Source organism: Carex rostrata, chromosome 8 (genome assembly GCF_964058835.1).
Source record: "Carex rostrata chromosome 8, lpCarRost1.2, whole genome shotgun sequence".
In the NCBI taxonomy this organism is placed as follows: domain Eukaryota; kingdom Viridiplantae; phylum Streptophyta; class Magnoliopsida; order Poales; family Cyperaceae; genus Carex; species Carex rostrata.
In genome coordinates, this window is record NC_135925.1 from 12,250,158 (window position 1) to 12,265,179 (window position 15,022).

Consider the following 15,022-nt stretch of genomic DNA (forward strand, 5'->3'; position numbering starts at 1 on the left):
GCTAACTATTATTCTTCCCTTTAATCCAATATAAAACTTATTCTTCAGCAGCTCTTCATTGTTCGTCCCCACATCTATATATTGTAATAGGTAAGCCATCATAATAAGTCATCATCATGATATGATCCAACAATCAGCCATCTTAATTTTATAATTTAATATAATTTAATTTTTCTATTAATTTTTATAATTTTTATACCTCTCTTTAAGATTATTATAATTCTGGCAACAGTACAAATTCTCAGTTGTATCAGTAGAAACAAAATTCAAAATATATTCTAGATTTTTCACAGCAATATGTATGCAATATGTATAGAAAATAATAAAGAGAATTTCTATAAACAGGAGAATTTATATCACTAGCACGTATAATAAGCCAATAAACAAAAAATTAATTTCCATTGTGATCCACATAAAAACAAAGAAGAAAGAAATAAAAAAAAAGTGGAGTCTGCTCAATTGAAGATAAAGTAATAAGGAAACAAAGAAATATATTGCTAAATTTTGGAGTCTGCTTAATTTTAATTGTAACATATCGTGTGACAGTATAGCGAGTATGTTTTTCACTAAATTTAGACTTTTATACATAAAACAGATGCATTTAATCAAAAGAAGACAATATGTGATCGAAGGACTGATATTAAATCTAAAATTTCATCTTTCAATTGTAGCCGTTGACGGATCGGACACTCGTGCTTAATAATGGAATGGAGATAGACTATTAGACTGGGTCGTGTAATGAAAATAATAAGGCCCAAAATCTTGCACGGGCTCACACATTTGAGATGTGATATAGACAAAACTGTATAAATAGGCCTAGAATCCGGCCCATATCTTTCCACCCCTGCTTTCAGCCTGTCCCCTCTCATTATTACAACGGGATGAAATAAAAAACCCTAGTAATGGTGGTCGGCAGCCACCCTTCCTCACACCACCAATTTCAGGCGATTCCAAAGTCGTATCTCTCGGTAAGTAATTTGAACCTTATCTTCAAATATATCTTCGATTTGTATTGGTTTCCTTTCGAATGTGGTCGTAATAAGCTCCGGTTCGCTGTCTTCCGCACCTATCTGGTACAACAACCTGAACCTAGCGTCGTTGATGACCATGAGAACTCTTGAACAACTTCCCCATTCCAAATTAGGCGTTAGATGCCAAGTAGTCAAGTGCCTCAAGAGGAAAACCCCCTAAACAAGGGAAAAAATAAGGGTAAAGATTTTAACAGAGCAGTTTTGGCTTCATGCAGCGCACAAACCAGGTGCAGCCCTGTTTTGATTCTATAGTCAGTGCGCTGCACGGAGCCAAACCTACTCTGTTAAAATATTTACCCAAAAACAATGATAAATAACAAAATAAATAAGAACCATGTTTATCGGATAAATACCGCTGCTTGCTTTGCTCTCCCTCACTCCTCCCTCCTGATACTATGTTTGGATATCATGTTTTTAAATTCTCTCCTTCTATAGGACTGCATCGTAGTTTAGAAGTTTATCTATATTTTATTTATCCCTGCTTCTGTCCCTCCCATTATGCTCCAACCTTAAAGAGATATTATGCATTAGATTTTAGGTATTCCTTAAATACGAATGACCATACTCTGAATAAGTCCGCCCATAATAACTTTGAAGCAAGTTATTATCTCTATCCAAACAGGTGACTGTAATCTTTTTAAATCATACATTACTAAACTAGATACTGTGAGTGACTACCCAAAATTGCAGTGATCTGGTTTGATTGGGAGCAAGTTGATACACCTTCTGAACTGGGAAGAAGCAATAACAGAATCTCATGGACTACACGAACAAGCTTGTTCTTGCTCCCATGGTCCGGGTGGTCAGTCTCTCTCTCTCTCTCTCATGGTTCATGTTGAAATTTTTTTCACACCCAACAGATGGACAATTTCATTTGGAAATGGAACACAACTGGAAATTCTAGCTGTTAAGCAGCAATTGCTTTTAGATAAATCAAAGGACCTTCTTGATGTACTAAAGAACAACTACAGTATGCATATAATATGGCTGCTGCTAGTTCCTATCCACATAAGACTTTTTTCTTGTGAATATTTCATTCATTATTGAAAATCTCATGCAGGGCACATTACCATTTAGGTTGCTTGCTGCTGAGTATGGTGCTGACATAACTTATGGAGAAGAGATAATAGATCATAAATTTGTAAAGTGTGAACGCGTTGAAAATGGTAATTCCCGTTCACTTGATGTCAAATTGAAAGAAACAAATTCTTTCTTGCTCTATTGATAAATTATAGATCATGATTCATGCATGTCTTATTTATTGCCTTTGGTAATAAACAGATTGTATTTTGCACCTGTTGTTGTACAAACTTTTTAATTGGAATTTGGAATCCCTTGACAAGAGAATGTTGCTTCCGCAAAATTCTCTGTTTATTTTGTTAGATATGACATTTCAGGCATTTGAGCTTTTAACACCTAAAAATCTTTCTTTTTTTATCTCTTCAATCAATTTTACCTCATTCCCTTTTAAATTGGTTAGAGGTTTTGGGGAGCACTGATTTTGTGGAGAGAGGAACTGACAGTGTTGTTTTCAGAACTTGCCCACTCGAGAGAGATCGGGTTGTGTTTCAGATGGGCACATCGGATGCTGTAAGAGCTCTAAAGGCTGCTGAGATGGTGTATGTACATAGCCTCTTTCATTATCAAAATAATGTATACTTGTTATCATTATAATAATAAGAACAGCATGATTATAGCTGTTGCAAAAATTTTCAGGTACAAGGATGTGGCTGCTATAGATATCAACATGGGTTGCCCCAAGTCCTTTTCTCTCAGCGGAGGAATGGGTGCTGCTTTACTTTCTAAACCAGAACTTATTCATGATGTACTTTTGAAATTACAAAAATTTCTCTTATTAATACCCTTTTTAAACTGTTTTCCCTTGTTAATTTTTGTTATCTTTTCATGTAGATTTTGACTACACTAAAGAGAAACCTGAATACTACAGTGACATGTAAAATCCGTCTCCTCGGCTCATCAAAGGATACCGTGGAATTGGCACGGAAAATCGAAAAGACTGGTGTCTCTGCTTTAGGAGTTCATGGGAGGTACTTCTGAAAATTTATATATTTTATAGTTCAACTAACAAATATTTTGATAATATGGTATCTTAAGTTCACCTTACAATTGTTACATATGGAACTGCATAATTTAAATTTATATAGAACATGTTCTTTTCAAATTCCTACAATAAATGCGGGTGGATGTGTAGATTGAGATATTAATCAGGTAGGAGAACAAATTTAAGGGAATTTAGGAGGTTGGAGGGCTACACCTGTTTGTCTATTATGGTAGTTTTGTAGAAGAAATATGCAAAAAGTTTTCATAATATTTAGTCATCCTAAGCAGTTAAAAAAAGAAATAATTTGAACACCCGACATTTGTCATGTTTCCCATTTGGATAATCTCTCCACCCTGAAAGAAATAATTGGAATTCACACTAGTGGTACTTCTGAATAAATATATATATTAAATTGGTATGATATGCAGGAAGATAAAAGATAGGCCGAGGGATCCTGCTAAATGGAACGAGATTGCTGATGTTGTCTCGGCATTGTCAATTCCTGTTATAGCTAATGGAGACATTTTTGAGTATGATGATTTTAGACGAATTCAAGATGCCACAGGTTTATTAATTAATAATTCCTTTATTTTTCATTTTGAGAAAAGTAAAAGCAATGTGGCTCGGCAATCTAAAATTGATCATAAAAATCAGGTGCCGCATCTGCAATGGTTGCTAGAGGTGCTCTATGGAATGCTTCTATTTTCTCTGCAAAAGGGAAATTACCTTGGGAAGATGTGAAAAGAGCATATGTTAGAAAGGTATCTTTTCTGAACCCACATATTTTTAAGGAGAATGTATTTCTTTTTTACCTTTTATTTTTCTGCATATTTAAAGATGGTTTTGACTTTTCTTCATCAGAGTATTCTGTGGGATAACGATCTTAAGAGCACAAAGCAAACTCTTAAGGAAATCATAATGCACTATTCTTGCCTTGAGCTAGCAGAGGGGAAGAATGTGATTAAAGCTGAGAATCTCAGTGATTTAGCGTGAGTGTCAAAAGCTTATTCCTTTATTTTTTTTTTGTGATTTGGCTTGAGAGTAAGAACATTTTTTTTAATTAATTGCTAGATTTATCCTTTCCTTTTCCAGGAAGCTATACGGGGAAGGGGATTACTACAATCTTGTCCTTTCAAACAGATACTAAGAACAAGGAATAGCGCTAATCCAGGAATAGCTGCTATTCCTAGCGAGCTATTCTCACTATTTCATGTTTGGGTGAAAAAAACGCTATTCTCAACACAAGGAATAGCTCGGGTTAGCTGCCATTCCTATGAAATGTTGGGTTAGCGGCTATTCCGAATTTGGGGTTAGCGAGCTATTCCAAGCTATTCTTTGTTTCATCCAAACGTATGAATACTTCAAATTTATTCTTTTATGGCACTGGTGGAACTAACATAGGAACTTGTTATAATTTAATGTGTAAGAAAAGGTCATTATGTATTAACAACAGGAACACTTGTGGTACTTTGTAGTCTCTGTTATTGTATTGTTTGTTTGTTTTTTTGGCTTTCGTTTTTAACCTTTTTATGAAGGAAAGAAATGTTTGTTCCTCTAGTATTGGTTGCGATTATGGTTACATATTATTTTGATACAACTAGCCTATGATGTTGTGATGAACACTGTATTTTCTTAGAGAAGTGCTTGCTGCTGGGAGGGATGAAATAATCTGTTTTTTTAAAAGAAATTTATGTTGGCTTTATTTCTTAGTCTTACGAGATGACAATTTTACTAAATTATTGCAAATGGTAAATGTGAAGTACAAGCAAGAAAAATAACAAAAGTTTGGCTACTTCGCTCGCATGGAAGAATTCTGAAGGGTGAGAGCAACCTTCAGATCTAATGCAGAGCCATACTGGTACAGTGCTTGCTAAAGAAAAGAAAACCCTCCCAGCAGCATTACCATTTACCACTTGTTGCATCTTAATTTTTGCCCCAGTACTAATAATTTGTCACTGATTCTCACTACTCAGTCACTGCCCATAAAGGTAGATTTTGTTGGACTAGTGCCTAACAAAAACTCTGTTTTACTAACAGAAGTTAAATTCATTGAATCTCACCTGGACCCAACCCATGTTTTCAACGTTTCAAGGTGGTATAGTTTGTCGGATACGCATCTGTTGTTATTCTTGTGTATGAACAGTGTTCCTACTATTCCTGTTTTTCAAATCCAGTCATTGAATTGTTTCGAGATGTATGTACATAAAAGTTCTGAAAAAAGATTGCTTTGAGATTTGTTTCTGAAAAAAATTGAATTGTTGGATTCGGAAAAACAGGGATAGCGCGGATTTGATTCCTAGTTTGTCAGACAAAAATCACACAAAACTAGGAGATGAGATGAGTCCGCATCTTCTGCATTAACTTTAATGCATCTCAGCCATCTGATCAGGATCGGAGCCAATCTGATCCATGCCTATGACACACGGGACCCTTTAATATTAGTGCGGATCTCAATCGGACGGTACAGATCTATTAACGGACGAGCTGGGCTGAGTATCTTGAGCTTGCAAACTTCCGATTCTGTTTGATAGTATTCACAATTTAGACAAGTCAAATTTCCCATCATCCTATGAGAACCGGATATACTGTTCGCATAGTTTATTTTTCATGCAAATTCTCATCGATTATTGATTAGAAATAAAATGACTGCAGAGTTAATTTCTAGCGTGCTATTAGTAAACTCGTATAAATACCTAAACCAACTTTAGCGAATTAAAGACTTCGAATTTTTAGGTAAAAATACAAGGACAGATTTACTATTTTTTTTATTCTTTTGCTTATTCTTCAAATCTCCCTGATGCTCCGCATACTTGAATAACAAAATATCATACATAATATTAAGAGATTGCATAAGCTTATTTTGTTTTCAACCCTGTGAACATGCAAATGTTTAATAACATTGACACAACAAACGCATTCTAAAGAAAATAAACAAAAAACTGGTGATTTCATTTCAATGCAGCACACAGTCTGACACATGCCTATGGCTAATTTATTCGACAGGGACAACTTATAAAACCCTTTTTGCAGCCTTGTTTTGGAGGCTGTCCTTGCTAGTGTCTTGGGGACATTCATTTCTTGACACTACAAATTTATGGCAAAACAGACAAACTAGTTGAAATATATTTCCTGTCACAATGTTGAGGCGCCTAGTACTTGGCACGTTTATTAGGTTGAGAGAACTCTCTTCTGAGAACCCTTCTCATGACCTTGTTTGAGGCTGTTCTTGGCAGTGCTGGGACTCCAATTACAGAAGAAACCTAGAGAACATAAATTGAATGTCTTGAGAAACTCACTTACATAAAAGGGAACAAAAACTATATATTTCAAAAATACTGTTTATCAGGAGAGAATAGGTAGTGCAATACTGTATGCCACCTAATCCGCACCAGCATATGGTGGCTTAAAGGAAAGTGCCTGATTGCTTCTTTAGGAAAATTTTGGCTCCCAATTAAATTCCATTGTAATCACACAGCAAGTAGAAAATCTGGTCAAATAAGTGCAAAGTAGGTAGTGGTAGAACACAGATAATTAACCTTAAACAGAGGATTCAATTTTTTCTGCAAAGCTGAGTTGAACTCCAATTTTAGCTTCTCCAAGATATCCTTCTCCGAGCTTTGATCTTTCAATACAACAGCCACAACTAACTGCTCAGGTCCACCTCCTGAGGGCGGGACCCCAATTGCAGCTGTCTCCATCACATCACAGTTGACTCCATTGAATATTCTCTCAAGTTCCACAGAGCTGACCTGATAAAGGACAACTCAATTCAATAAGATTTTTACAGTAAAATAATTAATGCATTGTAAGTATCTTTTTGGACTATTAACCTTGATTCCTCCAAGGTTCATGGTGTCATCAGCACGACCATGAGCTCTGTAGTATCCTTCTTTATTACGCTCAAATTCATCTCCATGCCTTCTCAGTTGCTACATTTATAACCAAGAGGTTTATATCTTTGCTAACATAATGCATAAAATAATCAATAAGAATACTGAAACTGCCAACAACCTTGCCATTCCAAATTGGCATATCCTTGAAATATATGTCGTAGTGATTAGCATTTAACAATGTGGTGGAAGCTCCAAACATGGTTGGATCGAGAGCCAATTCCCCAATCCCAGCTGCATCTTCCGCCTATGACAAAACAAAAATGGGGCAAAAAAGTACATTTTCACCTAGTAGGGAGCGCAGCTCTCAATTTGTTACATTACGCTTAATAATCGATCTTAATGGTATACCAAAGAAAGTAAATGATTATACTTACGAGGGGTTTACCGTCACTACCAAGAATGTAAAGATGGCAACCCATTGCCGGTGTACTGAAAGCAGCTAATGCTTGAGGCTGTAACATTGATCCTGTAACAAAGCCACCACCTATCTCTGTACCTCCACAGTATTCTATAACTGGCTTGTACTTGGCTCTTCCCATTAGCCATAAGTATTCATCTACACTTGATGCCTCCCCGCTTGAACTAAAACATCTATAAATTTCGAAAGTACAAAATAATTAATGATAATAATCAAAATAAAATAGAATCCTAAAAGTAAGAAAATCACAGTCGAGCCATCTTAAAGATATTCACAGCACTTATTTTTCTTTTCCAGATATTCACCCTTCTGTCTTTAATCATGAAGACAAAAAATGAGGAAAGTTCCATGCAAAAGAACCAAATTTGTTACTGCATTATTAAATAAACTAAAGTTTGATAGTAGAGGTAACATCGTGAATTGAAAGCTAAATATACAAAAAAAATGTCTACACGACTAAAGACTTGCCTAATGTTTGACCAGTCAAGGCCAGCAGTGCAGTTTGTAATTTTCCAAGCTCGAACAATGCTTGGAACAATACCAAGCATTGTTACCTTTGCATCCTGAAGAAAACAAAAATCCAGAGATCAAATTAAGGATCGAACCCATATTTCACAAGGAATTACATGCATTTAACAGGAGCATGCGCATTGGGACAAGTCTAAAATTAATGTATCTACCTGCACGAACTTTGCAAAGCCATGGGCAAGAGGGGAACCATTGAAGAGTGCAATGGAGGATCCATTTAACAAAGAGGCATAGACAAGCCATGGGCCCATCATCCAGCCAAGATTTGTGGGCCAGCATACAACATCACCTTTACGGATATCCATGTGGGACCAGGCATCAGCTGCAGCCTTTAGTGGAGTTGAATGCGTCCATGGGATCGCCTTTGGTTCCCCTGAAGCAATTACTTCTTATCAATGCTTAGTTTGAGCTGATTTTCAACCAGAACTAAAGGTAGGAAAATGCACAGGCTAGTTCAAGTTGGTTTGAGTTTAGGTCACGTCAAATAAGGTCTAGGCCATTTCAGCATTGGGTTAATTATGGGTCTCAGATCATTCATGTCTTGTGCTGTATATGTGGGATCATTTTCAGGTCTCTGGTCTGTGGGGGGTAGAACGTGACCGGGTTCAGACTTCAGAATTTGGGCCATTTCAGGTTATGATCCCTGCAAAACTGATTCAAAGTCACAAGCGCATTTCTTATCAGGTCAGCTAGAGTTTATTTGTTGAACTGGTGAGTACAGGTTTCGTGGTAAGTTGATTTTAGGATCATGTTGGGTTTATGTTTGGTTGATTTCAGGTCAGAATCGATTGTATGTCAGTTAAATTGCTGGTGTTGATTTTTGGTTGGGTTTCAGTTGTTGACTGCTCAAAAAAAGTTCAGGTCATGTTGTATACAGCTGCAGGTTGTTCTAAGTTCAGCCTCCTTGCTTTGTGGTGTGCAGTCAGATTTAGGTACGGTTGCTTTGGGTCATCGACTTCTTAGAAGGAAAAACAAAATAAGAAAAAAAGAACGAGCTAGTTTTGTTTTACTATCAGTCAGGTCTTTCAGCCAAGTCAATTTTTTGCCAGCACTTGATATATCTCACTGGCACTGGAGCATATAAGAATGGTGACAGTGTGGCCAATTGTGTAATATCAGGCCCAAAGCAAGGCATCAATTAATTGAACTCAAGTCTCAAATGAAACAAAATTAGTCTCAAATAACACTAGTAGTTGAGCTTCAGTTACCCTCGATTCATCATTTTCATTTGACTAGGGGAAAGCTTTAATTTGTATCAATCAGCCAAAATAGACCCAAACTCATAAAAGTTTGAGTCATCTGCACAACCTTCTATCTTTATTTTTGTTTTAGTGTTTGGTTTTATGTTCTTTTATTTTCTTCTGGGTGGGGGTATCTTACCAGTGGTCCCAGATGAGAACAGAATGTTTGTGAAGGTTTCTGCTGGCTGCTCTACTGCTGTGTACACATCCTTCCTGAATATCATTACATGGAATCATTTATAGAAATCTCACCTGCAATTTGCAATTCTAACAGCAAGAAAGTAGTAATCAAAACAAAACACTTAGATTATGTTTAGATTCTTACTCGGTGACATTGACTTGGCCAAGAAAGTCATCCCACAACAAGTCACCATCACGTAGTCCTTTGAATGGCTTGGTGGCTATGGCAGGGACCACGATTGCTAATGGAGACTTGGCATCAACAACTCGACTGTAAAATTATAATGTAAGCACGAGAATTTCTCCCAATACTGGCATTATAACACAACAACTTATAAAAAAAATAGCAATCTACATCCAGTGTTTTCTCAGTTTGTTTACGAGATACATTATATGTTTTGTAGGAATTATACATAAAAGGAAATAATCCAGCATCACCTATAAAGGGGCAGTTCCTTTTCTCCACGGAGGATGTAATCCTGTATAAAACAAAAGATTCATTCAGGTTGTGGCAGACAATATGTAGGTCTGTAGCGGTAAGACAAGTTATAGTGAATGGAGTCTCTGACAAATATATTGAAAACCGCATAAAAGTACCAAGGCCATTCTTTCTGCGGGTACATTCTGGAACCGGGATGGCAATTAATTTAATTTTTTGCCCTTTTTTTTAATAAATGCTAGGCTTTCAAGTCCAACAGCCAGCTCAAACCCATGAACTCTTGGCCCTCGGAATTCATCCTGCCATCCTGGGGCCTCACTATTTGAGCTGCTAAGCCATTTGGCAACGTTGGTCAGTTGCATCATTAAAAGCAATATTTTAAATATTCAAACTTTTAATATATCACTTTATGCTGAATTCAGCAACACCCACAAAAAAAAAATGAAAATAAGTTGAGAGACGATGGCATCAAACAGTATGGCTAATTCAGCAGCAAGTACAAAGCAGAACTGTACCTGGTTCCTTACTACAGCCTAGATATCCATATAGAATCAAATGGCAAAAATTTTACCTGAGTAAAAATTGCTTTTGTTTTTGAAATGGTAAGTCTTGTAGATATCTCAGCTGGGGCAAAACTATCTGCAATGGAGACAACCACATATCCGGCCAACACAATAGCAAGGTATATTATAACAGCTATTGGATTCATCGGCATGTCAATTGCTATAGCTGATCCCTTTTCCAAACCCAGGGTGTCAATAGCATTTGCAACATGACTACAAAATAAAGAACAAGCAAGCCTATGAATTGACTCCATTATTAAAGGTATAGTTAGCAAAAGAGAGAAAAATGAACTAGAAACTCATTGCAATGTTTATGTAGCTCTCCCTTGGATATTTTTAAGTAGGTTGTGGATGCATATGGGAATGATGTCCCAAGGAAGGTTGTTTTTATCTATCTATTTACTTTTGTTCCTATATGCTTTAACTCATACTGTGGACTTAAATTTTATTTATTGTTGTTCCCATATTTCTGTGACTATTCCTCCTTGTATTAAGGCTGATATCCTACAAAATCCCAAGAAAAAGTAATACTCATAGAATTGCCAATATGGTCCCGAAAGACTAGTACGATAATCTTAGAATAATATGTTTTGCCTTTTTCTTTCATTTTTTTTTTTGTAGATGTTGTGCAAGCTAACATTCTTACAATAATTTTGAAACTACAAATTAGAGAAGTCATTTGGCATATAATATACACGGAGAGAAACAAAGGTACCAGACTTGCGCTTTCAGTTCCTTCAGGGTCATAATATTGAGAGGCATGTCATCACAGCCTTCGTCTCTCCACACGATTGCCACATCATCAAGGGATCCACCATTTTTCACATTCAAGCAATTGGAAGCTGAATTGAGAACTGCCCCGCATAACCACTGGCCGCCGGGATAAGTAGCATTTTCACACAAAATACAAGATGCCTTTGCACTAAATTTTATTTCCATCTCCTCAAAAATCATACTCCAGTAAGCCTATGCAAAAAGCAAAAGAAAACATAGACAAAAAAAAACATAAATTAATCAAATCCCCATAGGCAGGCAGTATTCAACTCCACTCTCCCAGTTAATGAGTGACGGAAAAGGCTCACAAGTACCCACTAGGGCTCTAAACCAATGACCTCTTAGACATCATCCTAGTACCTCACCTCTTAAGCTACTAGTTTGGTTCTTCAACTCACCACTACAAAACAGGAAATATATTCTTGCAACCTCCCAAATCCCAAATTATGTAGTTCCAAGATGGCCACTGAGCCCCTCCATAGTTGTTCAAAGAGGTCGATTTGGGTATTTTATAAAATGCAAGGCAAGGAGGGACAAATGTAACCTTCTGCATATTTCAGAGGAGGACATCTGGGAAAGAGATACTTCTCCTTTTGCTGGGAATAACTGTCCGGTGCTTTGTAGGTGGATCATAAAATGATATTTTGTAGCTTTGTAAGGGCATCATAAAGTTATGACTTCAAAAGATCCATGAATATAGTGGCGGAACTATGTACAAGGAAAAGGAGCTAAGCCCCCCATGTGAACTGGATTTTTTTTATTTTACCCTTCAAATTTTAAATTTTTACAAAAAATATTATTATTAGCCCCCCTCATAAAATAAAAATTACATGACAACTATTCATCTAGCCCTCCTATCTCAATTTTCTGGTTGCACCGCCACATGAATATGTCACTTAAGTTGTGGAGGGATCAAGTATTTCCAAGTTTGTCCCTCCATCATATCTCAATTTAAAAAAAATAATAATAATAAGTTGACTAAAAATCTAAAGTCAAAATTGTAACATAAGCGTGTACATGTGATCTACATCACTGTATCGACACTCATTAATAAAATTAGATTTCAACTATAAGAATCAATATAGATTGAAACAATGCCGAAAAATTATCCAAGTCATTTACTTCTATATACCACTTAAATCTGTTAATATTCCAGCCTATATTTAGAGGCATGATGGTGACATGACACAACAAGTTGGAGGCATAAGAACCCTCCTTCCGGCTAAAATAAGTATATGATAGATACAAACATACCAAAATGCAAGGGTTAACTGACATATACCTCAGGGTCTGATATTGAGAATTTGTGGAACTCTGAAAAGCTGGAAATCGGATCCTTGTATCCTGACCCAAGAATTTCCTTCCCACGCTTCTCAAGCAATCGACCAATGTTTGTTGAAACTGCGTCATCTCTGTTATTACAATTATTTAGAATCTAATTGTCGGTTTGAAACCCAATTAAGCTCCAATTAGCTTCTAGAAACAATAAGCATAGTGAAAGAGCGAAATTACAAGCTTGGGGTCCAAGCAGGAGGAGTAGACGAAGCATAAGCTCTATAGCATCCATAATACATCATCTGGTGAAGCGTGAAGGGGAGTTCTGGCGTCAGCATTCTGCTGGAGATCTCCCGCCACGTGGCTGGACCAGAGGTTCCGTGCTTCTGGATTATATCGCCGAGCGCCACGTGGAGCTGTTCTGCCTCATCAGCTGGCACGCCGACGGCCGAGATCTCCTCCGCCGAGATCTTATCCAGCGCCTGGTACGCCATACTTCGTGCCATATCAGTTCGGTTGTTACGCCCCCGCTTTCCTGGTGACTGGTCACTGGTGTATCTTTTAGTCTGATTTATGCTTCAATGTTTTCGGATTTTTGCTTACCTTTAATTTATGTGTTAGTGCTCCAGGTGTATGCATTTAGGCAGCATAGAATGGAGTCCGCATCGTCTGCATTAACTCAAAAGAGCATCTGCTGAGTTAATGTATCTGAGCCGTCTGATTGTAAACGGAGTCCATCTGACCTCCGCCTATAATGTAGGAGGTCTTTAATATTAGTGCGGATTTAAACCACAGGAATCTTGAAGCTAATCTGATGGCCCATATATATTAACTCAAAAGATTCCTTTTTGAGTTAATGCAGAGGATACGAATTCCATAGAATGGGTCGTTGGCGCTGATTGGGTAGGTGAGAAGCCATGTTGCCATGGGATGGGATATGCTCGAGACGAGTTGGTCAATATGTCCCGATCCGATTGTACGAAGCACTCCCTGATTGACCTCACATCATCATTCTAAAGTCTAAACTTATTCTTCTTTCCTCCTCCAAATTCTAGCAATTAGGATTTAGGACGCATTCCGTGGTTTTGACTTTTGATAACGGTGCGGTTTTTTTTTACGGGGAATTTCACGTATACCCTCAAAAACTTCAAAATTACGTATTACCCTCCTAAATTTTAAAATTACATATTTTTCCCTCTAAACTTCAGAAACTCACATATTAACCCATTTTATTGTCTCTTATATTAAAACACATTCTAAATTTATAAAATACTTATTTTACCCTTTTATTAAAAAAGCAAAAAACACCTATCTGACTCTAATTTGAATCCAAAGGTTCCTCTACCATCCGAATTGCTTTAAGATTTGTGCGTGCTAAATCAGCACGAATATTGAAGCGAACACGCAATAATCTTATTAGACGATAGAGGAGCACTTTAGATTCAAATTTGAGTTCAGTGGGGTGTTTTATACTTTTAATGAAGGGTAAAATAGGTATTTTATAAATTTAATGACTTTTAATATAAAAGATAATAAAATGGGTAAATATGTGAGTTTTTAAAGTTTATAGGGGAAAATATGTAATTTTAAAATTTAGAGGGTGAAGTACGCAATTTTGAAGTTTTTGAGGGGTATACGTGAAATGCCCCCCCCCCCCCCCCCCCCCCTTTAAGAGGATTACTTGGTATTTCTTTTTCTTTTCTCTCACTAATATTATTCGTCTCTGGAGAATAGTAAAGATATAAATTCAAAATTCTTCGACAGCTAGAGATGAGTTGTATGATTGTTTTAGATTTTAATTATTAATTCATAACAATAAGTTTAGAGGACAGGTTTGATGTGAAGTTATTTACATTTTTTTAAGATCACTATTTTTCAGAGGGTAATTTTAAGTTTTTAACGTACATTCGAGTTTCGAGGTTCGTTCATTTGATTTTGAAAAATATTGGTCAAATTTAAAAATAGTATATCATGGTTTGCTCACAGTTATTAAATGGAATTATTAAATTTGAGTCAACTTTGAATTTAATAAATCGTCCCCGTAAAAAAATTATAACTCTAATTGTTACAAATTTTGTATTATTTGATGAGCGATTAAACAACATTCAAACCGGTTCAAATTTGATCCACGCGCTATTAAGAATAAATAACATATATAACTATAACTTTCCAATTAAAAAATGTTTTTCGAGATATCTAATAAATATACATAAAAATTAAATGTACCAAGAACTATCATTTTTATAAATAATTTGAATTTATTATAAAAAATGCGAACCTTTATTTTTTATTTTAAAATAATATATTCATCTCAAGAAGAATTCAGTTCGTTTTGTATAGGATAATAAGTCAGAAAATCAACGGTTTGTCGTATTGCTATGCACCACTAGCTCGCTTTCTTTCGATCTCGTGCAAAGAAAAAAAAAAAGAAAAAAAAAGAAAAAAAAAAAGAGAAATATTCGGGTACCCGAACCATCATATTCAAGCGCATTCTCTAAGTAGTTTAACAGAAAAATCTTTCAATGTTGTCTAATTTTCATTTCCAACGCTAATATTCAAACATTTAACACTATGTTTATAACATTTTAAAATGTTAATCTCAAGCATTTAAACCTCTA

At 36.1% G+C, this 15,022-nt stretch overlaps 2 protein-coding genes across 2 annotated transcripts; one reads left to right on the plus strand and one right to left on the minus strand.

The window, feature by feature from the left end:
- The first annotated feature begins 831 nt into the window (after positions 1–831).
- On the plus strand, positions 832–4,347 carry LOC144558096 (Aldolase-type TIM barrel family protein). The gene is made up of 10 exons (XM_078306810.1): positions 832–968; positions 1,722–1,833; positions 2,092–2,197; positions 2,512–2,650; positions 2,748–2,856; positions 2,943–3,079; positions 3,522–3,658; positions 3,748–3,854; positions 3,955–4,082; positions 4,186–4,347. The coding sequence occupies exons 2-10, from the start codon at positions 1,789–1,791 to the stop codon at positions 4,238–4,240; spliced, it is 963 nt and encodes a 320-aa protein (XP_078162936.1). The 5' UTR covers positions 832–968; positions 1,722–1,788; the 3' UTR covers positions 4,241–4,347.
- Positions 4,348–5,938: 1,591 nt separating this feature from the next.
- AAE17 (acyl-activating enzyme 17) lies at positions 5,939–13,028 on the minus strand. Its single transcript, XM_078307571.1, has 14 exons — positions 12,642–13,028; positions 12,412–12,541; positions 11,071–11,321; positions 10,364–10,568; positions 9,792–9,832; positions 9,499–9,624; positions 9,313–9,386; positions 8,085–8,305; positions 7,873–7,967; positions 7,361–7,577; positions 7,105–7,230; positions 6,924–7,022; positions 6,630–6,842; positions 5,939–6,353 (listed from the first exon to the last, which is right to left on the minus strand). The coding sequence occupies exons 1-14, from the start codon at positions 12,908–12,910 to the stop codon at positions 6,243–6,245; spliced, it is 2,178 nt and encodes a 725-aa protein (XP_078163697.1). The 5' UTR covers positions 12,911–13,028; the 3' UTR covers positions 5,939–6,242.
- Positions 13,029–15,022: the final 1,994 nt, after the last annotated feature.